Genomic DNA, 23,235 nt, shown 5'->3' with positions numbered 1-23,235 from the left:
GATTGGAAACTCTGCAGAGCAGCGACCTTCTTTTACCGTGGCAGTACACAGTGCTCTGACAACAGGCCCCAGAGCTCAGCTAGTGCCTCTGGATGCTACAATCCAAATAATTAATGAATCATACCATCTGCAAGAACTCCATCCACGTTTGTGGTGACTGATGAGGCACATGAACCAGAGTACTTTGGCCTGATGAGTCACAGTGTCATCTTAAGCTATTTATGAAAGAATCCCATTATAATTTCAACTCTGTTGTACAGTCAGTGACTCAATCAGGTTAAAAATATTGCTCAACGGATAGTTCCTTACCTGCATTAGTAGGAGTAATTGGAAATTATTAAAACAAAAGGAGGGATTTTAATAACATATGCTCTTGGGTCACTTTCTGCATGTCACTCAGCCAGCACTGTAGTAAAATGGGTCATGTTCATTTTTGTTTGTAGGCACTTTTATTCTCTGGTTTTGCACTCGGCCAGGGTTGCAATTTTAGGGCTAGAAAATCTTGAGATATAAGTTTGAGCGCATATTTAGAAATGTTGCTTTACGTAGCCAAGTTCTCCAGAGAGCTCAGGGCCAGATGGTCCAGAAAGCTCTACACCTAATGTGTCCTCATCCCAGCCACTTACATAATGGCCCAAATGAAAATGGAGCTCTTCTAAAATTCTTTCTTCAGTTGTGGGGGCGGAACCCATGTGAAAATGTAACCTTAGGACTCAAATCCTGCAGCTGGATGTTACAATATAGATCCTTCGAGGTCTATGCTTAGTAGATCCAATTGTATTTATTAATAACTATTATTATTAATTTTTGTATAGTAGTTCCTAGAATCCTCAGACACAAACCACAGCTCCATTGCATTAGATACTGTACAAACACCGAAAAGATGGTCCTTGTTCCCTATAAGCTGAGTGGTTCAGCGGCTGCCTAGGAGAGATTCAGGTGCCACTCAGCTGATTGGCAGAGCGCCCACAGCTCCCCATAGCCGACAATATGTGTTTCTATTGGTTGTGTGCCTCCGCACATTCCCCAGTGCACATAACAAAATTTATTCTCCACCTGGATGAAAAAAATTAGTGGGAACCTTGGCGGGTTTAAACTGTAAAAGCTTATACTGAAGATATTTTTGTTATCATTAGTGTTTGTAAGATCGTCTATTTATCCTTATAAATCTCACACCGACAGCTTACCCATGCAGTGTCTTTTTTGGTTTTAGCCCAGAAAAGAAGAAAGTCAGATGGCAAAAATAATAGTGAAAAATGATATTTTGAGCTATACAATGCATTGGCTTTTAAGCTTTGGTTTCAGTAGAGAGTTCAGCTTAAAAACAGACAGCATAATATGGCTTTTTATGTTCATCCTTCCATGTGAGTCTGGTGAATATACAGAATTTTATTTAATTGGGTTCAAAAGTAAGAGACATTTTATGTGTAGACTACAGATTTCTTCACAAGTACCCAGTGAATTCTTCCGTGATCCCGTGTATTCCAGAGGACATCGCTATAATTTACTATATATTTAAGAAAGTTTGTGTGTCTGTCTGTCTGTTCAAGAATGCCTTCTAACCAGAAGAGCTAGAACGACCAAATTCACTATACAGCTTCCTCTTAATCATAACTTAAAGCCAGGTTAGGGTTTGGTTGTGCCAGGAAAATGGGATGTGCCTGGAATGAGATTGCTTCTTATAAAACTGTATAGAAGAGAGACAGAATCACCAGGCAGGTGAAAAGGGCTGGCTGGGGGCACACCTCCTTCAGGAACTGCTTTTTTGTTTGATAAAATACAGACTAACCCAGCCACCTCTCTGTCGCTATGTTAATTTTGTATTAGGGAAAAATTCTTTTATTAAAGCACACAACCTAAATCTAAAAGTTTTCAGACAGCTTGCGCATAAAGTTAGGCACCTTTATCGGCATCCAGGCTCCTAAAGGTGAGTTTTTCAAAAGGGTCTAAGAAACTGAGAAACAAACGTTACTGCTGTTGAGTGGAACTTGTGATTGGAATTTTCAAATGAGTCAGAGTTAAGTACCCAACTCGCAGCAAATTGCAAGAGGCTCAGTATCTAACTCTTTTGGCTTTCTTTTTAAAAAAATCTCATTCGACATTCCTAGAGGGTTTATGCACTTTTGAAGCACACTATTAGTGATTTATATTGTATTTGTTGGTCGGGAACACAATTGCCTAGGGAGCCTGTGGAATCTCCATCACTGTAGATATTTAAGAGCAAGTTCAACGGACATCTGTCAGGGATGATCTAGATGGTGCCTGCTTCTGCCATAAGATCGGGGACTTGCTTTAATGACCTCTCAAGGTCTCTTCCAGTCCTAGTGTTCTATTATTCTGGGAGCTGCATTCATGGACCAGGGCTCCACTGTACTAAGTACTGGCCAAAACTTCTCTCTCTCCTATAAAATGGCCTGATTTTCAGAGATACTGAGACTCTCAGCTCCCATCCAGATCCACAGACACGATCCTGCGCTGAACTTTGCATTAGTGAACCTTTGTGGCCAGGCTGAGCTTACTGTAGACCGAGAGCTCGCAAGAGGTGCACCTATTGATTATGTCTAAAAAACCAGCTACTTCAATTTAGGTTCCTAAATCTTTACTTAGGACCCTAACTTTAGGCACCCACATTTTAAAACTTTTGCTCTCTGAAACCTTTCTACAGTTTCTGAATAAAACTGACAAGGAAGCAACTTTAACAGCACAGTGTGAAAATCCAAAGACAGAGCAAATGTCTCTCAGCAGAAGAGAAACTAACTCAGTTCATTTCATCAGCCAGGCTGGGAGAAATGCAAAGCATAAGCAAAGACCATAAAGGGGGACAAGTGAATTGGATTTTAAAGATTATTTGACTTTGGTGTGATCATAACCTAGGTAAAACAAAAGGGAGTTTACAACAATGGTTCTGAAAAAAGGGGGCTGGTGGTCGGTGGCTGATAACATGGCACTGGCTTTTCCTTATTTCCCGCAGCTAAATCACATTAAAATACCCTAAAATGCATTATATAGATGCCTAGTGTCCCATTTCCATGTAAGCAATTGCTGTAGCTACTCCAGGACTATTATGCAAATGGCGCAGAGGGGTCATAGGTGGGCTAGAACAATCACAAAGAGGAGAAAAAGTGGCCACCAGGCTATCCATTAATATGCAGCCCAGCCTATGAAAAAGTTGCGTACATTACAATGCATTGTCCTGATTGATTCTTCGTTCAGGTAACATTGGTGCATATTAGGAATAACCTGAAGTTACACTGGCGCAGAAGTGCACAAGCAAGTAACAAAAGCAGGTCCTGCTGCAGCTCTCCATCAAAATTATTCTGTGCACTTAAAAGAAAAGGATTGTATTTTAAATTGGTGGGGGGTCTAAAGCTACCTGCAGGCATCCCTCTAAAATATAACAACTAGCTGCATATTTCAGCCCTTTGCCCTGCTACCTTTCGCCCAGCTACTGAGGAATCATTTCCCCTTGAAACAAAAGAACAATAGGGTTTTTTAAAGCTCTTTAAATATTTATATGGTTAAATGACAGCTCTGAAAAATAATTCCCTTCTCCTCTCCTCCATCTCACCAGGTTTGTTTTGGGGGGGGAGAGGAGAGGCGGGCCTAGCAGCTTTTCTGCTACTGATGGGTCTTCTTCCTTACCCATTTTCCAGCCAGCTTCTAGCATTAGCTTCTTAAACCATAGCAGCCCTTTTAAATCACCCTTCCCTTCCCCTTCTTTGCATCTTCCCCACCCACTGGTGATGGCGTAGGCTTTGCTGGGCTCCACCCCTCCCCAACTGGAAGGGCTTAAAGCACCCCTAGCTTAGCCTGCCTGTCCTTATTTAATTTGGAGTGTGATTTTGCTATTTTTAGTAGCTGGACAGTCTCTCCATTAAGGCTGGGAGGGCTTTTTTTTTTTTTGGTCCCTTTCCTATTCCTCCCCCCCACCCCCCGTGCAAATGATTTTGACCCAGCTTCCTTCCTCTTGGAACAATTTTTTTTTATTTATATAAATAAGAGAGCCCTGGCTGGGGTGGCTATGTGTGCGAGCGAGTCCCTCTCTGCCTGCCTTCTGGTTTCAGATCCGCATTTGCCATCAGCAGCAGCCAGAAGGGGGGTTGGGGTTTAATTTGATCACAACACAGACACACCAGGGAAAACACACACACCCCACACAGATCTGAGACCGAGAGCAATTGTGAGTGCCTGACCTATTTTTTTGAGGGGGGGTGGGGGGTCGTTGGGGATTTATTTATTTTTACGATTATTTTAGCAGCATGTGCACTTTGGGGGGAAAAAAACATTTTCCAATTGCCAAAAAAGTAATCCTGGAGCTGGGGGGGGGGCTTTTTTTAAGCGTTTAGCATTTGCAGGGGAAGCGAACAAGGCATGCGGAATAAATTTGTGTCCTTCGGTTTTACTTCTCATCGTGCATTGCGGAAAGGGTGCGAGGGTGGGAGCTTTTTCGGGGCTCGCCGGGGGCAGGGGAGCCGCAACCTTGCCTTTCCCCCCTTGCTTTACGGTTTATTCTTAGAGCACCTGATCCGGGGAGGGGAAGGAGAGGGGGCATTTCTCCAGCACGTCCCCCCGGGGGCTGGACGCCCCTCCCAGCCGGCTGAGCGATCGGGGTGGGGGCTGTGCCGGAGGCAGCGGGGCTCGGGGGGGTGGGGGGCTTTGGCTTGCTTCGCCTGCCCCCTCCCCCCCACTTGCAAATACGCACACTCCGAGCCGGTTTCATTTTCAAATCGCGCGACAGCGCTTTCCAGCACCGATGCCTTTTTTTGTGCCCTGCGCGTCTGCCAATCGGCGGGCGGGGAGGGGGGTCGGGATTTATTTTGCAAAGAGCAGGTAATGCATTGGGTTCGCCAGAAACCCCTCCTCCTGCCCCTTTAAAGGGGCAGAGCCCAGGGCCATGTCTCTCTCCAGCCCCGAAGAGACGGGTAAAAGCGCTGCTGGGGTGTGAAGAGGGCGGGGGGGGGGGCTGCTTCTCTGTGATGTTTATGATGTGGCGGGGGTGCAGATCTGCCTGGCGTTTGTTTTTTTTGGGGGGGGGGCTGGGCGAGGTGCAGTGGTTGGGACATGCCGGGGGGGGGGGTTAAAGTCCGTGTTTGTGTGGGGTGCGCGCGTCTGTCCCCCCCGGGGTGCTGAGCCCACTCTGAGTGCTTGCAGAGAGGTAGCCCTGTCAGCCTGGAGGCTAACAAAACAAGCCAGCAGTCAGGGAGCACCTTAAAGACTGGTTTTGTTCATCTTCCAAGTGCCACAGGGCTGCTGGCTTGTTTGCCTGGGAATCCTGGATCTGGTGGCAATCAGATCAAGGGGTGCGGCACCAACACCCGCCCTCTGGCTCCCAACACCTCTGGGCTCTACCTGGCTCCCACGCTGCTTCCAGTTGGGGGGCAGGGCTTGGTTTCATTATGAGAGCTGCACAGGCAGAGAACTGCTGGTCTTGCCTTCTGTCCCCTGCGGAGGCTAGATCCAGCTCGGTTCCAAAGGTGTGGCGTCAGGGAGGGGAAAATGTACTGCCTGGGGCCTTCCCACGCTGGGAACTTTACAAGGTTCCTCTCCATTCCTTCGTGAGGAGGTTCCCAGCCTGGGGAGCCCAGGGGTTCCCAGCCTGGGGGGCCATGAGAGTATTGCAAGGGGTCTGGGAAGAAAACAACAGAAGTGAAAAGGATCATAGAAAAGAAGTTTTAGCTAAATTGCTAAGTTACACTCTATTGTTATTTTTAAATTAACGATCCTCCAGTACTGTCGTTGTCGGAAAAATCGCTGTTATGCTTTCCTTTTTCGTTGAATGCAGCGGCCGTAGTGGCTAGAAGCGGCTTTGATGGGGGTCTGCGCTAGTGAGAAGGTTGGGAACCAGCAGGCTAGCCCTTTCTCCTGGAATCGCACCATTCTACGTAGGGGTGGTCTTGATTCGACACCCTCCAGGATGGAGATCTTCCAAGGGCTTGCAGTGGTGTCCTTTCCTGGGGCTTCCCTCCACCCCCCACTTCCTTTTATTATGCATGTGTAAAAGGAACGGCTGCTCTAAGGGAGGGCTGGAATGTTAATGACCTCAATAGGGAGCACATTGTATGCACCTCCTGTGGTGTCTCAGCACCCTCCTGTGCTCCTCCAAAAAGCAGGTTTTTAGTTATTTTATTCCCTTGCTGCTGGGACAGTCCTGTTCTGTCTTCTGGGCAGCATCCTGGTGAGACTGCTCTGACAGGACTTCTTGGGCATGAAGACAAAGCGGGTCTTTGCCCACCAAAGCTTATGCTCCAAAATAGGTTAGCCTAGGAGGTGCCACAGGACTTCTTGTTTTTTTGCAGACACAAACTAACACAGCTACCTCTCTGGTACATGAGGCCAAGATGTTAGTGAGCAATTGTCTCTACTGGGTACTGCTTTTGTTCATCTGGGTGGTGGGGACTAGGGCTTCGATTGGCCAGGCTGGCCACTCAATGGCACAAAGGTGCTGCGGAACCAGTGGGTGTGGAGACTGGGGAGAGATGCTGCAGACGCCTGTGTCTGAAAGAATAAGCCTGGCCCTTCCTCAGGTGCCAGCCAGTTGTGTGGGTCCTGCTGTGCTCTCACTTCCTGCTCTCCAGGTTCAGGCACAGGAAGATAACCATGTGACCTGACTGGGTCCTCCCACACTACTGACGTCTTCCCTTCATAAGCCCAAGGCCTGTTCTGCACTTAAAACTTAGGTTGCTCTCACGATTCCCTCTTAATTTTTTTTCATCCAGGGTGGAATAAATGTTATGCACATCAAGGCATATGTGGATGTGCACCACCAATAGAAACACATGCTGCTGGCTGCAGGTGCTCTGCTAATCAACTGGGCAGCACTTGAATCTTTCCCAGGCAGCCGCCCAAGTGCTCAGCTTCCAGGGAACACTGCGCAACCTGTGTCACTGCGGGCTGTGAAAAATGTTGTGCCCTGAGCAATGGCTATCGTAGGTTAACCTAACCACTGGTGTGAATGGGGACGGAGACACAAGAATTCATCCCTCCACCAAGCTACCATCTCTCAGGGGGGTGGATTAACTATGCTAATGGACCAAGAAAGTATTCTGTCCATGGTACAGTTCCAGAGTGGCAGGGCTGGAGGGAAGACCCAGCCTCAGACAGGGAAGACACCTGTCAGATCCCTGCACAGATACTGGGCCAGTTCCCAGTGCAGCAGAAGCCTCGAATGCCTGTCAGGGCTGCTGCAAGAACCACGAGAGAGTTCAGCCCAGAGAACCTGCAAATCTGTCTCTTGCAGGTCCATGCAGGGGTCCTGGGTGGCTAGGGCAAGCTGCTGAAAGGTTTGTGTTTAGGCTACTTACTGGCTCTCACCTTTCCTCCATGGCAACATGGCTGTGCCAAAAACCTCACTACTGACTCAGAAGGGGAAGAGAGGACCCCAAGTTTGAATAGGGGGCTGTTTCCAACAGGGTTGAGTCCTGCCCCATTCAGCTCCTAAAAAGGGGTTTCATCTGGAGGAGGTGGGAGCTATGTACTGAGCCTTGCTCCTGGTAGTCTGAGCACTGGGGCAGCCACCCATGAGAGATTCAAGTGCTGCCCAGCTGGTGAGCACAGTGCTCAAAGCTGGCCGCAAGTGTTTCTTTTAGGGGTGCACATCCACACACGTCAGTGCATGTAACAAAATGTAACCTTCACATGGGTGGGAAAAAATTAGAAGGAACTTTGGTTGCGAGTCCAGCACTCCCCATGCCTTCCTGCCCAGATTTTCAGAGACAGATGCTCAGAGGATGTATCTGCCTCTTGTGAAGCAGCTTGGCTTGTGAACTGGATACTCAAGAATTATACTTTAAAAAAAACACCAAAACATTAGGATCAGTGTTCCTAGAGCACATGGACAACCGCCCCGGAGAGATTCAGGTGCCACCGTCCAGCTGATTAGCAGAGCACCCACAGCTGTCAGCGTGTGTTTCTACTGGTTGCGTACATCTGCCCATGCCTGCGTGCACATAACAAAACGTATTTTACCCCTGGATGGAAAACATGAGGACCCTCCTTCTAAGCGAGAGAATCCTTGAATAACTTCTGGCTGTAGTGAGTAATGCATAGGGGTGTTTACATGAGGCTGTGGCTTCTGAGGTTTACTGACTTGTGAGTCACTTCCACAACTGAACATGAGCCCATATGTACTTTTTTTTTTAAAAACCTAGAAGGCCTGTGCATTCAGGATGCGTGTGTGGTTTCCTTGGGCTTTCGTCCCACTAGGCAACTTGTTTAGGAATCTGAACTTCCCAGCTCGGCCGTTTCAGGCTGGCCCTGAAGGCTGCCTGGCTGTCACCATGGGGTGATCCTTGCTGGAGTGAATTTGAGGAAACCATCCCTTACCAAGGGTAGCTGTCTGCAAAGGGGGCACTGGTGGTTGCTGCAGCTGGGACAATCGATGGGATTGAAGCACAATCAAAGCCATGGTGTTGTGTTAGGCATCCATGGTGTTGGAAAGATTTGTTTTCCCCGAATGCAGGTTTCAACCCTAGTTGAATGGAATCCAGTTGCTGGCAACTAAAACTAAAATCTGTTTTCCTAGGAGCTGGGCTCTCCACTGGGGGTTGTGATCAGGTTTCAGGGAGTTGCAGACACCCTCTTTATAGATAGGAGGTGGATTCTGAAACATAGTGCTATAAGTTGGCAGGACAGTGGGGCCAGAGCCTGGAAGAGGCAGAGAATACTGTCCAAGTACAAATGGACCAAAAGACACAGTCTTGTGACACTTAAGGTGTATCTATGCTGCAGTTCTGGTATGTGATTGGAGCTTATGTAGATGCTCCAGAGCTACTTTTAACCAAGCTAGAACATGTATTGGAGTGGCCAAGTCACAGAGCTGGGGGCTAACCGCCCAAATAATTGCTCTGGGTTTGCCACTGCAGCTTCTGCTACCCCTGCTGGCTGGACTGAAGCTACCTCAGCTATGTCTGAGTGAGCTGAATTAGCACCCTGTAGCTGCATTATGGACACACCCAGCACTGGGACTAGTCACAGGAGGTGTTACAGAAGTAGGGCTGAATGAAGTCAGGTTGCATCCACATCTTTAGGAAAAAAACTGGGAGCACACTGTGAAGGACTCAGTTTGGGGGGGAACCCCCACCTATTTGGGTCAGATGTGAGCCCCACCCCGCCTCTCAGCAGGGAAGGCATGGCATATAAGTAATGTATGCAGGGTGAGGCCACTATTGCTGTGTTAAATGTGCAGGGGATTACATACAGATTCAACCATCGCCATAGCCCCTCCTGCTCCCACAAGCCAGGTGCACACACCCCACGTAAACGGCCACCCTGGTGGCTGCAGCCACCATCGCTGCCACACACTTGTCCCACCATGGGGTGGGGCACGTGTGGGGAGCAGTTGGAGGGCTCTCCATGGGTATGGCTCTAACCAGCCACACTGTGGCGTCCAGTTCACCACGTGGCAAACGGAAAGCGTATTGGACACCACAGTCATAGGCAGACAGGCTTGAATTTAGTTGGCCCAAGCCCGCCCCTGTGTTGGATGGGAGTTGAGTTGTCCCAAGCTACCTTGTGTTGGATGGGAATGCCTTAGCTCTAACATAGGCCACGTTCAGACTTCCCTTGTGATCCGCAGCGGATGAGTTTGCTGACTGCTCTGGAGCAGATTTATTAATGTAGATGCCAGCATCACTTGTTTCAGTGAGCTCCAAGGAATTTTCTCCCAACCCCTCTGCAGAGGATACAGGTTGGCTCCCATGATGCAGGGGATAGACTCAGACTAGATATTTGGGGGGCAGTGACTGTCTCTGGCACGGCGCCTGTACCGCACCTAGCACCAGGCCAGGTTGGAACATGCTGCCACTCTGTCCCTCTCTCTTCCTGGCAGGATGAGACAGTGGTTAGCGCAGGGGGCATTTTGCTCTGTGCACTTTAAGCAACAGCCTGTGATGTGGGGAGGAACAGTCCAGCGGGATGGGAGAGCATCAGGGTCTCTGAACCAGAAGAGCCAGGCACTCTGACTAGGTCAAGGCATGGATCCCGTCCATTTTGAGAGCTGGGGTATTGCTGGGATCCGCAGGCCATATGGCTGGGATTTAGAAGACATGAGCCCCATTTCTGACTGCCACAGAGCTAGTGTGTAACCCAGGACAGGTTTCTTCATCTCTCTACCGCTCAATTGCCTGTCTGCAGTGCAGATTTAAGTAACCCTTCCTTGGTCAGTCTTGTCTGAGGCTAAAGCAATGCAGAGCAGGGACTCTTACTTTTGCACACAACACTCATAACAGTGGGGCACCAAGCTCAGCAATACCAACAGAAGCATAAACACTCTCTAGAAGATCATCTCCAACAGCCTTATCCTGGACATTAGGCCTGGCCTAAGTCTGAATTAAGAGTTGCAACACCAGCTATGTTAATTGTGTAATTACCTTGCAGCAAGAGGTTGATGAGAGAAACACAAGACCCTTCCTTTCTTTGTACCCCATGAGAATAATGGGGATGATCACCTCGTATGGCATTTGACTCCCCAGCAAGGATTGAGCTAACAACCCCTTGTTTACAAGGCCAGTGCTGTAACCACTAGGCTGTTCCACCACCCTATGTGACCAAGAAACAGACAAGTGTTATGTACTAACCTTCTCCTTTTGTCCTTTGGAAGAAAGGCGATGAGTGAATCTAGTGCAAAATCCAGCCAGCCCTTGGCTGCCAAACAGGAGGAGGAGGACGTGTCTGAGAAGAGAAGACGGGGACGACCCAGGAAGAAGCCTCAGGTATGAAGAATGGCTTTCTTCCATATTCCCAGAGTTGGGCTCTGTGCAATATGGAACGTGAGGTCTGTGGAGAGGAAAGGGAAGAATGAGGCATCTCCATTACTTACCACTTAGGAGGCACCACCTATCAAGTCCAGTTGGGTGGGTACAGCAAAGGGCCGGGTTCTTTCCTCAGCTCTGCCACTGGCTTACAACGTGGGGCAGCCTTGGGCACATTTCTTAACTTCTGATCTGCAAAATGTGGCTGCCGCCAACAAAGAGGGCTGAATCAACGCTTATTGAGATGTCATCCCAGGTCTTAGCATGGGGCAAAGCAATAGTCCCAACTGTCAGGTAAAATGAATTTTTGGCTTCTGAGCTGGGGCCATGTGGCCTTCTCCAGTAGGGCCTAAGGTCAAGGCAGGAAAAAGCAGCAGTAAGGGACAAAAGGGACTTTCAGTGGGGAGTAAAATAACCATAGGGATGAACAAAACAAAGTAAATGAAATTCCAGAGAACGTACTCACTGGCTTTGGGAATCATGCCATACGTCTGATTTCCATGTATTGGGCTCAGCACCATGGATGCTAACACATGCATAGCTTGTCTGCTGGCTGTAAATTTAAAAAGCCTGGCTGTCTGTCCTCCAGGTGGTGAGCAGAGACCCCATAGAACTTGAACATAGAAGAAGGGTTTGGCTAGATACATCCTCCTCTAAAATTTCCCTTCTCTCTCAACTACTCTTCTTTACTGTTAGCTGCTTTTCTGTAGGTGTAGAGTTTTTGACTCCTTTGCCATTGTATAAGCATAATATTCTTCTTGCTATGGCCAAAGGTCTTCAAGAAACTCCAACTAAATACAGGCTTTAATAACAAAAGGCCCTTAAAAACTTGCACTACAGCCAGGAAAGAAAAGAATCCCAGCAACTCTACCTCTGGTTCAGCTAATTTGCTGCACGTCCTAATATAGACAGTACTTGTGCAGCTGAACTCAATTTTCGGACCCTGACACTGAAACTTGCTTTTCAGCAGGTTTAACTAACTACTGCACAGGGGCTGTCTCATCCACCCTAGGTCTCCCCTCTGTCCTGCTGAGTCAGTGAGCATTTTGTTTGTACAAGTTTCTCTCATGTAAGGCCCAGGTGTTAACTCTTTGATTTCTCTGCTGTGCAGCCAACACAGTTAGTTAGCAAATTATAATGCTTACAGCAGAACCTGAAACAAGGCTAGCTAAACCTTCACAGAAGGGAGACTTCCTGTGCCCCACCTGGAACTGCACCAGCTAACTAGCAATAGATAAAATCCCCTCATAAGGGGAAATCCAGTACCAATTGGGTTCACCTGATGACAATTAGTGCCTGTGCAGATGGAGCTCTCAAAGTGTCGTGCTAGGCAGGCATGTTACAGGAGCATCTAAAGGGTATGGAGCAAATCACTGGCAAAGCCGGGGAGGGAACCCAGGTGTCCAGATACCCATGCAGTGGTCTAATGCCTACAGCACGAAACCAGGGAGCTGGGGAAGCACAAGAAATCTGGAGCACATCTTCTTTGAGAGCTCAGTGCTTAAATCTGAGCTCCGCCAGGGCCCTTTCTCCACATTGACACCAGAGCAGCCGCTGGCCTGTGGTAGCCATTTTTTAACTGCCCTGAGCCAGCTGCTCCTTCCTCTTCCGGCTGGTGGAATAGCTGCCAGCAGGGCAGGGGTGGGGTGGGAGGCAGTCAGTCGGTGGAGATGGGGGCAGGGCTGCCGGTGTTGGATTACCGGCTTGCTAATAGCCACAGCTATAAACAGAAAGCACCAGGGTATTAGACTGCGGCTGCAATAGCAGGATCTCCTGGGGGAATGCATAATTCACGAGATTGGGTTATTTAGCAGTGAGGAAGTATTCAGGGGATCTTGGGTTGGCTGTTTTATTTTTAAAGGGAGATACCCTGGTATGCCCTCTCCAAATCAGCCCCTGGTGTTCTCGCTTCCCTCTCTAAACTGGGGAGGAAAAGCAGCCTCTTCTGGGAAGAGTCAGGCCTTTCCTCCCCCGCTGCCACCCAGTGGGCCCTTCCATCAAAAACCTAGGGAGCCCTGGTCGGCTTTGTCCCACGCCCCTCCCGCACGCTGCGTGACAGGTGCATCCTGTCCATAGCAGCCTGCGTCACGAGAGAGCGGAGCGCGGCTAAGTGCAGGCCCACAGGGGCTAGCCACACCCTCTGAATTCCCTCTGCCTTTGGAAACTACATGCCCCAGCATGCATTGCTCCCCCTTGCACAGCCTCTGCTGTAATGCAAACACTACCCAAGTGTTACGGATGGCAGTTGCGTCCCCCCTTCCCTCCCTCCTGCCCCCCCCCATGTTCCCGCACACCCTCTGATGCTGTCGCTCCCCCCTGCATTAAGATTGAAGGGGGAGTGCCATGCTGTGAGCTTTTCCAGAATAGAGGCCCAGTGGCATCCATGCTCCTAAATCTCCTCCTATGCCAGGACTCAGATTTATTTTGTTTTGCTGGGATTCTTCCCTTTCCACAGCTCCTGGTCTTGCGGGACAGGGGGGTTCCCCTTGGATGGGCAAGTGGGCTGGAAACAGACTGTGCTTGGCCCAGCCCCACCTCTCTGTGCCGATGGCTGCAGAGCTGGGAGGAGGGTCTGCTGACAGTCCTGTCCTTTGTATCCAGCAGGAACCCAGTGAGGCACCAACCCCCAAGAGACCACGTGGCAGACCAAAGGGGAGCAAAAACAAGGCCACTCCTAAAGGCAGGGTAGGTACAGGAGGGGGGCAGAGAAAGGGAGATCTTCCCTGCCCGCGGCTTCTTCATTGCCATAGAGGTGAAAGTGACTCCTTGGCATGGGGGAGCCTGGAGGTGAGTGGGTCGCAGGAGTTCCCTCTTCCTGGGATTTAGCAGCCATATGCTTCCTCTTCTGGGAAGCCAGAGTTGATGGAACTTCCCATGCACAGGCAATGGGCCCAGCAGTGAGAGTTCCAGCCGTGCCGTGCAGACAGGGTGGGGACAAGCCACGGGAGCACCCTGCTTTTTGCAGGTAGGAACCTCCTGCCCCTTTGGAGAGTCCGATGTGGCTTTCTAGCTTCACGAATGCAGATCCCACGAACACGCCTCATCCACGGAGGTCCATTGTCACTGGTGCTTGTGTGGAGAGGCAGCAGGCAGAGTAACTCGAGGGGCCCTCAGGCTCATCTGTGGGAACCCCTTGTCTCCAAGTGGGCCAGCAGATGAATTGGTTTGTTGGTGTCGGCATGAGTGTTGGCTGTGTGTGCAGCTGGGCTTTGCATGGCCACAATTGGGCAGGGAAGAAAGGGGGCTCCATGCAGTGGGGAGACCAGGCCCTTGGGCAGGGAGGAGGGAACGTAGTAATCGAGGCCAGAGGAATCTCCTGGCATGGACTCTGGGCTACAGTCAGATGGACGAGGGCAGAGCTCACAGCCCATCTTCTGTTTGATGGCAGCCTTGAGCATCCCACCCTTCTCAGCCACTGCAAACGGCACTGGGCCCCAAGGAATTGCGTGGGGAAGGGATGGAAGGCTGTTCCCATACACGTGACAAGAGGCAGTGGCACCCATCGTGGTGAAGGGTGTTGCTGGCTCAGTGGGTCCTCTCCCTCTTCTAGATAGGCAGGGAAGGTTCTTTTCATGCCCAGCTGCTGTTGATGCAGCTGGGCAACAGAGGTTATTTCAGCAGACACATCAGTTCAGCCTTAACTTTGACCTGATCTTCTGACATCTTCCAAACTCTTCACCTTACAAATTCAAATGGGAGCCTCATTTCTCAGCAGGTCCGGCCAGACCCAGATTCCGCAGCCTTTGCCGGGGGCGGGGGGCGTGTGTGCGTGCGTGCGCGCGCGCGCTGCCGGCTGCTGCTGCTTCTTGAGTCTCACGCAGAGTTCCTTCTAAATTTTTCCACCCCTGGGCAGACTACATTTTATGTGCACCACCAGTAGAAACACATGCTGCTGATTGTGGGCACTCTGGTAATCGGCTGGGCAGTGCCTGAATCTCTCCTGGGTGGCTGCCCAGGCGCTCAGCGTACAGGGAGCCCTGGTGTTAGCCCCTGGCGAGGAAGAAGTCCAAGAAGGGAGCAGTTTCAGAGGGGTATTTTCCCCTAATAAATGGAAAAGTTACAGTGGAAGCAGGAGGTGAGCATTAGTACATGTGGGTTCTAGTCCTGTTTTGGGGCAAGTCATGTTCTCCTGTGCTGCCGTTTGCCAACCTGTAAGATGGGACCAATGATACCAGCACACAGCAATGTGCTCTGAAATCCTTGCTGCTTAGAAGGGGACAGTGTGATGGCTAAGGGGATGCTGAGTGAGGAATCTGTGGCAGCAGTGACCAGCAGCAGTGCACTGCTTCCTCCAGTATCATGTGTGGCGGGGGGGTGAGGTTACCACCGCCCTTTAACCGCCCCCCCCCGCACCTTCCCACAGGAAGTTTGGTGGGACAGAATGTATAAACGACAGAGAGGATGAGCCATCATTGTGCTTATTCGTGGGGAAAGGCAGGGGCAGAGACACTGAAGGTTCAAGGAATGTGGCTTGTGTGTGTGTTTGTGTCTTCAAACTGTTTTGAAAACACGCGACTCATATCCTGCCGATTTCTCTGAGTCACAGGGCTGGGGCCCAGCCAGCAAATGCTGGAAAAGAACTCTGAGGGTCGGGGGGGAGGAATCCGGCCCCACGGAGGCATGTTTGTGTCCGGCAGCCACAGGCAACCTGGGAACTGCAGTGTGTGTGATGCATTTGGTAGGTAATGCTGTCACAGGGCAGGGAGGTCATGCCACCTAAGCTAGAAGACACCAGAAATCAGCAGCCCAAAGCGTTCCAGGGAAGGAGGTGAGGGTGGTTTGCTTCCTTCCCCTCTGTGGACTTAACAATTTCTGTGTTTAGAAAGCTGCAGTAACACCTGGGAGGAAACCTCGAGGTCGGCCCAAAAAATCGGTGAGTGACCCTTCCTGACCTACTCTGCAAGGTGCTGAGCTCTCTCTGCTCCTGTTGAATTGAGAGCAAGCAGCACTCTGCAGGAGCAGGCCCTTGCCAAATGCATGATGGGGAAAGCGGGTGCTTGTTGCATGGAGGGTGCCAGTCTTGGTCGGATCATAGGCAGCAGGAGTAGCAAGAAACTGCGGGGGGATGCAACCCAATCTCTTCAGCATAGAAATAGCAGAAGGGCTCCAGTCCTGCCTCAGTACCAGACAGCCTGGGAGGGTAGCACTGTAATCTACCTTAGAGGTCTATTGCGGTTGAGGCTGCAGTCACAGCCTGCTCCTGGCTGACACCTGCGCGCATACAAGTGTGTGTGTGGGAGGGTCTCAGTGCCAGAGGTTCCTGGGGGGCTAAACTGTAATCCCCTAGGGAATAATCCACCTCACTGTGGTACACACTCGCCCCATGGGTCTGTAATTAGCGCCATGTTTTTTCCCTGCGCCCCAGACTGACTAACAGGAAGTGGCTTGTTCCCTTCAGCAAGCTGGCACTGGCCTGCAAAAGGCTTTGTGGTGTGTTCCCAGGGTGGCATTCCTGCAACGTGAGTGTGCAGCAAATTCCCCTGGGCCCCCTACGGTGCTCTGTTCATCTCTTTCCCTGCCCCCCGCCCCCGCCCCAGTGTCTGGCTGTACCGCAGCCCCTCCCACGGGGCTCTGGCAGGCACAGCTTCCCCCAGCAGCGATAAGCTGCTGCCGCAGCCCCACCCTTCCCCTACTGCAAGCTGCTATCTGCTGCCCACAGGAGCACTCTACTGCCTCGCCTGGCTCTGCAGAACGATGCGTTTCTTGCTTCTCGCCAGGTTACGGCAGCACTAGTGCCTCTTCTGCCTGTGCGGGCAGCTCGGGTAGCCTGGCAGTTGGGGTTGGGGGGGGGGGCATAAACAGTGCCTGTATTCCCCTCACTGGCAAAGAGGTTCCTCTGTACACGCACGCTCCCCCCAAGCCTCCTGACCGTGACAGTCTTTGCGGTTTGTACAACCTACAAATTCCTCTGTCCAGACAAAGCATTGCTACACTGTGCACGGGGGGAGGGGGCACACTGCTTAGGAGACACTCCTCCCTCCACACACACACACACAACCTCAACATGTTGCAACGTCAGCCCTTAGCGGACGCATCCTTGCAGAAGGGAGCACGCGTACCTGCTGGCTGGCTGTAGCACCTCTGCATCCAGTGTGTAGCGACATGGAGAGAGCCTGGCTAGACAGCTTCCAACATACTGCACCAATGCTGTGCCTTGATCCCAGCTTTGGAGGGCTCCCCTAAGCACAGCTGCGAATGGAATTCGGCTGCAAGCTCAGACGATGGGTACCAGACCTGGAGCGCACTGTACTTGGCCCTCTGGCTCTTCAAGACATAGGTTCAGATCCCAGTTTGCATGGCAGGAGGGGGAAGGAGCTGTTCTAGGCCCATCTATGAGGGGAAAAAAAGCCTGTCTTGCCAATTCTAGGACTGTCCATGGCTAAAGGAGACCCAGGAGTTGGCTTAAGATCTGTTAGCAAGGTGCATTCATAAAGCCACAAGGGACTGCTATGACTGCTGGCCTCTTCCATATCACAGTTGGCCCTAGCACTCCAATGTGGTAAAGGGATGGATCAGGGTGCTTTGCCACAGTAGTGGGAGGAGGGGTGCTGAATGTCGGGTCTAGCGCAAAGAGCATTGGCAAAGTTGCCTCACCGAAACTTGCACAGTCCCTGGCCAGATCAGTGGTCCACCTAGCCCAGGAGCCAGTCTTCCAACAGCAGCCAGCACCAGGTGCCTAAGAAGGAACAAACAGAACAGGCTCCTCCAAGCTCACCTCAAAAATTATTTTAACAGTCTTTGGCTTGGAAACCTGCACATTCCCCTGGCAGAAAGCCCTGGGGAGCTGTTTCCTACAACCCAGAAATTCTCCAACCAAACTCGAGGTCTAAATTGCAACTGCTGCAGCCTGAAGGCAGGGCCTTGGCGTCGTACAACCACTGGATTTTCTAGCCGGCTTCCTCACTCTCCAGGTTGGGCTGCCAAGCCCCTTTTCCTATTTTGGGCTGCCCTGGCATGCTGGTTAACCACAGCCTGCTTCCCAGGAGCAGAGCAGGGTTAACCCAGGCCCATCAGTCACTTCCTTCCTTCGCTAATGAGAGGCTCTGTGGCCCTGGAACACTTTGTACGGAATTGGCAGCTGTGTTCCATACCGGCTCACACGGTCTGTTTTGTGTTTTTTTATGAATGAACTGGGAGGAAGTGGAGGTTGCTGACTCACCCTCACACTCAGCCATGACTCAGACTGTTTTGAGAGCATGCCTGTTTCTTTAAAGCGAGCTGGGCGGAGGAGCACATTTCAAGGAATCTCATCATTGTGGCACTCAGCCCAGGGGTTCCTGCCAGCCCCTTGCTGGCCAGGGCTCCCTGCCTTTCAGGTTTGGTGGGGAGACACAGGCCAGGGCCGGGGCACACCACCTCTAAGCGGGTTGAACAGAGGCGCACTGTGAAATTTGGGGGGGGGGCCGCGGGTAGAGCAGAGATTGGCTTTGAAAGGGAGGTTAAGTTCCCAGCTGCAGCTGGGGCCCCTCTTGTGGCCTCTGGGAAGCATTACATCTAGCAGCTGGAAATGGTTTTTGGTTGGGCTATACCTGTGTTTCTCAAACTTCACCCTGCTCAGCACAAACCTTTCCACAGACCTCCTGCCAGCTGCCCATTAGGACAAAATGCATTTGCTCATTTTTATATACCTTAAATACTAAATTAGCGATATTAAGCTACCGGAGCACAAAAACAAATTTGCAGCTGCAGCATAAGTTGGGGACGCAGGGCTGGAGAGCCAGGGTGGGCTCCAGGTCCCAGCCCACAACTCACCTGTAGGATGGAAGGTCTGCACACCACACTGTGAGAGCCACTGGGCTATGCCCTGGCTATGAGAGTTACTAGTATTTTGTATTTCTGCTATGGCCAAGGCAAAAGACCTGCATGGCACACAGCACCACATTAAAACCCGAGACTGGCCCTTCCAGCATCCGCCAGCGCAGGTTCTCTTCCCACCCACAAGGACTGTAACTGAATTCCATTACAGGGGCTATTGGAGGCACAGAAATTGGAGCAACTCATAGGCAGAGTCCCAGTGTAAAGAGCAAGGCACCAAGCGTCAGGATTCTTCCATGCTCTGTTGCTAGCCGTTGTGGCATGACTTTGGTTCAGCAACTGAGTCTAACTCACTTTTCAATCTCTAGCTGTCAAAGCCCTTTCCAAAGATGGACCAAGCGTCCTTATCCCCATTTCCCAGGCAGGGAAACCCAGGCAAAGAGGTGGAGTGACTCCCCCGAAGACAGGGGCATCACTGGGGCTAGAAACCAGGCGTCCCAGTTCAGATCTTTGCCTTGGAGCAGAGGCTGGAGGTGCTGAGGGGGTTGATTTGAATGTAAAAGCTCGTTAGGGCTCCACTCAAAGATCTGCATGAGCATTTGAAACAGGCAGATGTCTCAAGGGGCACTTCTGAAGCGGTCCGTGTCTTTAAACTGATGCAACATGGGGAATGTTTTTATACCAACAACGGGCAACCCAGGCTAGTGAGTGGGTGGCATGAGCAGCGCTCCTCCATCCCTGTGGGCCCTAAGATTGTCCTACCAAGACAGGCTCCCAGGCTAGGGCAGTTTTGCCAATTGCACTTGCGTACCTAGAATTTGGGGGGCATGCCACCGGAGCGTAAGAGCGCTTTGACTGGGTGCAGCAGGAGCACACGGCTCTGACAGTCCATGTTGTGTGCAGTGAGCACACACCTCACCTCCCGACCACATGACTTTAGTAAAACCAGTGGAAACAAAAACCCAATGCGCAGAGAAATGAGCAGAATCTGGCAACCCTGCACTGAGGCAACAGTAAACACAATGCCATGGGAGCCACATGCAGAACCCCCATGGACTGCAGATCCCCCACCACTGCCCTACACTGAGCTGGCGACAGAACGCTGGGGCCTTCGCTTACTTTTCCCTTCTCTCCCAGCAGAAGGACGAGGAGGAGGTGAACGTCTCCCAGGAGTCCTCCGAAGAGGAGCAGTGAAAACGCTTGAACCCGGCACTACCTCATCATTCAACTTACCAGTTTCTTGTCAAGCTCTTGGACTGAGGAAGCAACAAAACAAAACAATCCTGGGTGGGTTTTTTCCCCTCCCCTCTTCCCCCCCAAACTTTCTCCCACTCTAACAGCAGCAGAACAGGAGTACAGCCCCAAACTGGCAAAGCTGCCGCGACACTGGCCGATGGACGCTGTTAACACCGAGGGAGAGAACGGTTTCTGGTTCTCCTACTGGACAGGGTTAAACTTTGGCTGACTGGTTTTATGTTGTTCTTTCGTTCCTGGTGAAATCCACTGACGGGCAGTGCCTGTAGAACAGCTGCTTTTTTGCTTGTGATTTTCTTCCCCCCTTAGGCACGTCTCAGTAGGGAAAGGAGGGGAGGGGGCTGGTTAGAGTGGTCGGTATATTTTACAGTTGTCTTTTTTTTTTTTTAAACTGGTTGGGGGCAGGTCCATGACGCATGGCCCATTTCCCTCCTGCGCCCCTCGTCCCCACTTCGCACAGTGGTCGAGACCTTCCAGCCCAATGCTGCTGGGAGGATAGTACATTCGAAGGTCTGGCGTTCGTAAGAGGTGAGGAGGGGCTGCTAATACAAATAGATTTCTCCCCTCCCCCCGCTGCAGGCCAGTAACGCTTTTACCTCTGTTTGTAGCAATGTCCCACCTCTGAAAATTGAGACAACCCCCTTGCACCGGGGCTGCCCCACAGCTGCCGACAGCATGCAATAGAGATGAGCTTCTACCTGCAACCCCGAAAGGGGAGCCAACATCCCATGTGGGGGTGGGTGTTAGTCTGACAGGGCTGGTTGAGCACAGCTCCCCCGCTTCATGTCAAACTCCCTTGTCACTCACAGCCACAGAAGCGGCTGGCACGTCCCTGCCTTTCCTCTACTTCCCTCCCCTCTGATGGTCCAGCCCACCCTCCTCTGCTGCCAGCCCAGAGGGGACAATTTGAAGATGGAGAATTTAAAGAGCTTGAAGGAAACTTCTCCTGTCCTGGTTCCAGCTCCCCCATGCCCTGCGCTGTGCTTGCCTAGGACTCAGGAGAACCCATCACCCTTATGGGTTTCTCCTTTGGGCCAGCAGCAGAGCAGGGCTATACATACAACTCACTTGTGAGGATAAGCAGAGGGATCAGCAATTCCCTGGCAGGCTGCAAGAGAGACTATGAGCTACAGCTTTCAGTTCAGCCACGGCACTGTTTGCTTGGGACGGACATGTGACCAGACCCAGCATGCAGACAACTGTGGGAACAGGACACAAGATAATGCCTGTAAGGCAATAGCCAGGGATTCACAAGATGCAAGTTCTATTCCTGATTCTAAGGCTGACCTGCAGCAAGTTGCAAAACCTGTGTGCCTCAGTCTCCCCAGCAAAATGGGGATAATGATCCCAACTGCCTTTGTAAAGTGCTGGAAGAGCTGCAGCTGGAAGTGCTGGGCAAGAGTTAGGCACAGTATTATCAGAGCATCCTGGTATTAATAGAGCCATCTCCTCTTTGAATTTGGAAGGGTAGAATAGCAGGGCCTTCATGCTGGAGCACAGAGTAGACACAAGTAGCAGCTGTCAATCAAGTCCACCCCCGACCAGCTCCTGTGGGTGCCCAGGACACAATCCCAAGCCTGGAAGCAGGATACAGCCCGACTGCTCTGTGTTACGCTAGGGCAAAGATTGAAACAGACCTGCTGCCATCTTGTGAGGACCTTTAAATCTCACTGTTCAAGGACAATTGCCCTTTTGTTTTCACTTACAAAGGAGCCAGCTCTCACTCCCCTATTGCAGAAGCACTAATGCTCTTCGAAACCCCACCGACAAAAGCAGGCTTCCCTCTCGGGAGGGGACCGAGGCCCTGCTGCAGCACACCACAGACTCAATATTGCACTGCTAGCTGCCTTTTCACTTCCAATTCCCCACCCCTCCCATGGGTGAGGGTCACAAGGCCAGCTACCTACTCCTTCTGCACTGGCCCTCTGCTTGCAGGATCAGCCCTGGAGAGGTCTCTGCCTCTGACAGGGGCTTTCTCGCAGGGGGCTTTTGAGTTAGTTGTACTTCCTGTCCAGGTTCCAGTGGATTTTCTTTAAGGTTTATTTTTGTTAGTTCCCCACCTTCATTCACAACTACCTCTGGATAATTTAAGTTCCATTCTCTTAACCATAGATATGCTGCTGCTGTTACTGCTGCTCTACTGGTTACAACATTTATTATTCCATCATGGTCTTTCTGGGTTTTTATTCCCCTGGCCCCTTCCTTCCTCTGGCAACAATTTGGCTACTGTAGGGAGCCAAAGACCATTGGACAGGGGTGTTTTTATTAGTGTTTTAAAGGCACTAGGCTGTTCTGTTATGGGAAGGGACAGAGTCTTTCCTGGGGTGTGGCGAAGGCCTCCTGTCAGCCCTCTGCCTTGGGTATGCAACATTAGTAAAATGAGAGGAAATAAAGCAGCAGGCCTGGGCCTATTCCCCACCAGTCCTTCGCGCTCACCAGTGAGGAAAACCCCTCCCTGTCCCTCTGCCCCTTTGGGATTACCTCTCCACCACCGTGGCCTGAAAGCTTTCCGTGGCCGCATCACAATGCCGAACTGGAGATGTTGCTCTCTTGGGAGAACAGCAGCCCTGGTCAGGCGCTGCACTGGACAGAGTCAGCCCCTGCCTCCATTCCCCTACCACACCCACACCCCTTTGTGTGAGGTGCTTGGGAGGTGCTTCCCCACTGAGAACCCCTTTGCTGGAGAGAAGGTGCCTTAACCCAGCAGCCCAAAGGAGGGCTGGGATGACGTTTGCACATAATACCACACCTGGTCCAAGGCCATTTGCCCTTCCGCTCCGCTGCTAGAGGCTGGGGGTTAGACTAAGCAGGGAAGTACAGCGCTGGGGCGGCTGCCTCCATCGACCTCGGGCTGCAAGATCCATTCACCCACTACACTCAATCCCTTTAGACACGACCAACTGCAGTGGAGCTGGAGGTTAGTGCTCTGAGGAGGGCCAAAGGGGGTGAAAGCCGTGCTGGGTTTTTCCCAGGCAGTTTTCACCGAGCAGTAAAGCCACCTGTCCAGCAGGGTGAAAGGAGGGGAACCATCTCAGCAATGGCTGGAGGAAGCAGGCAGGTGGCTGAAAGATGGTAGGAAGCGGAGGGTTGGGTTTTTTTTTTGTTTTGTTTGTCCATTGTTAAAGACCTTTTGGTTTCCTATTTGCAGTTACTTGAATAAAACATTTTATGGATGTTTCCAGCCTCACTGTTTCTTGCCTGGCTGGCTGGTTTTAGAGCAGCAGCCATGTATCAAACACTCTCTCCCTGGCAGACAGGCGCCTCCTTCCAAGCTATAGATTAGTTTTAGTGGCTGAGGGCCGTGCAATATACGTTGATATATGTTTTTCAAGCCGTCACCCAGTTTGAAGGGGGCAAACAAAAAGAGGCTTTTAACTCCAAGATCTCCCGGTGCAGATCTCAGCCACGTGCAACCTGCTGGCATGAAGCACTCAGCATTAGCACCCGCTCCGTTGTGTTCAACGCAGGGGTGATGGAC

The 23,235-nt window shown here is 51.1% G+C and overlaps 1 protein-coding gene across 6 annotated transcripts; it reads left to right on the top strand.

Moving 5' to 3' along the window:
• The first annotated feature begins 3,972 nt into the window (after nt 1–3,972).
• On the top strand, nt 3,973–22,918 carry HMGA1 (high mobility group AT-hook 1). 6 transcript variants are annotated; one of them, XM_074977791.1, is made up of 5 exons: nt 3,973–4,180; nt 10,598–10,709; nt 13,353–13,433; nt 15,571–15,621; nt 19,641–22,918. In XM_074977791.1, exons 2-5 carry the CDS (start codon nt 10,605–10,607, stop codon nt 19,695–19,697), a joined length of 294 nt encoding a protein of 97 aa, XP_074833892.1. In that variant the 5' UTR covers nt 3,973–4,180; nt 10,598–10,604; the 3' UTR covers nt 19,698–22,918. The 6 variants fall into 6 exon arrangements, with proteins under 6 accessions (XP_074833892.1, XP_074833890.1, XP_074833888.1 ...); XM_074977789.1 differs by having other exon boundaries at nt 13,350–13,433; XM_074977787.1 differs by lacking the exon at nt 3,973–4,180 and adding an exon at nt 4,745–4,830.
• The last annotated feature ends 317 nt before the right edge of the window (nt 22,919–23,235 follow it).

The sequence above is a fragment of the Carettochelys insculpta genome, chromosome 26 (genome assembly GCF_033958435.1).
Source record: "Carettochelys insculpta isolate YL-2023 chromosome 26, ASM3395843v1, whole genome shotgun sequence".
NCBI classification, from domain to species: Eukaryota; Metazoa; Chordata; order Testudines; family Carettochelyidae; genus Carettochelys; species Carettochelys insculpta.
The sequence above is the reverse complement of the archived record's forward strand: the minus strand, read 5'-3'. Positions and strand labels throughout refer to the sequence as shown.

Bases quoted from the DNA above. Each gene is read 5' to 3' on its own strand.
- HMGA1 (XM_074977786.1), top strand. From the start codon at position 4,754: ATGCCTTTTTTTGTGCCCTGCGCGTCTGCCAATCGGCGGGCGGGGAGG. The intron at 10,710-13,349 runs GTATGAAGAATG...CTTTGTATCCAG, and splicing joins GACCCAGGAAGAAGCCTCAG to CAGGAACCCAGTGAGGCACC. The intron at 13,434-15,570 runs GTAGGTACAGGA...TTCTGTGTTTAG, and splicing joins AGGCCACTCCTAAAGGCAGG to AAAGCTGCAGTAACACCTGG.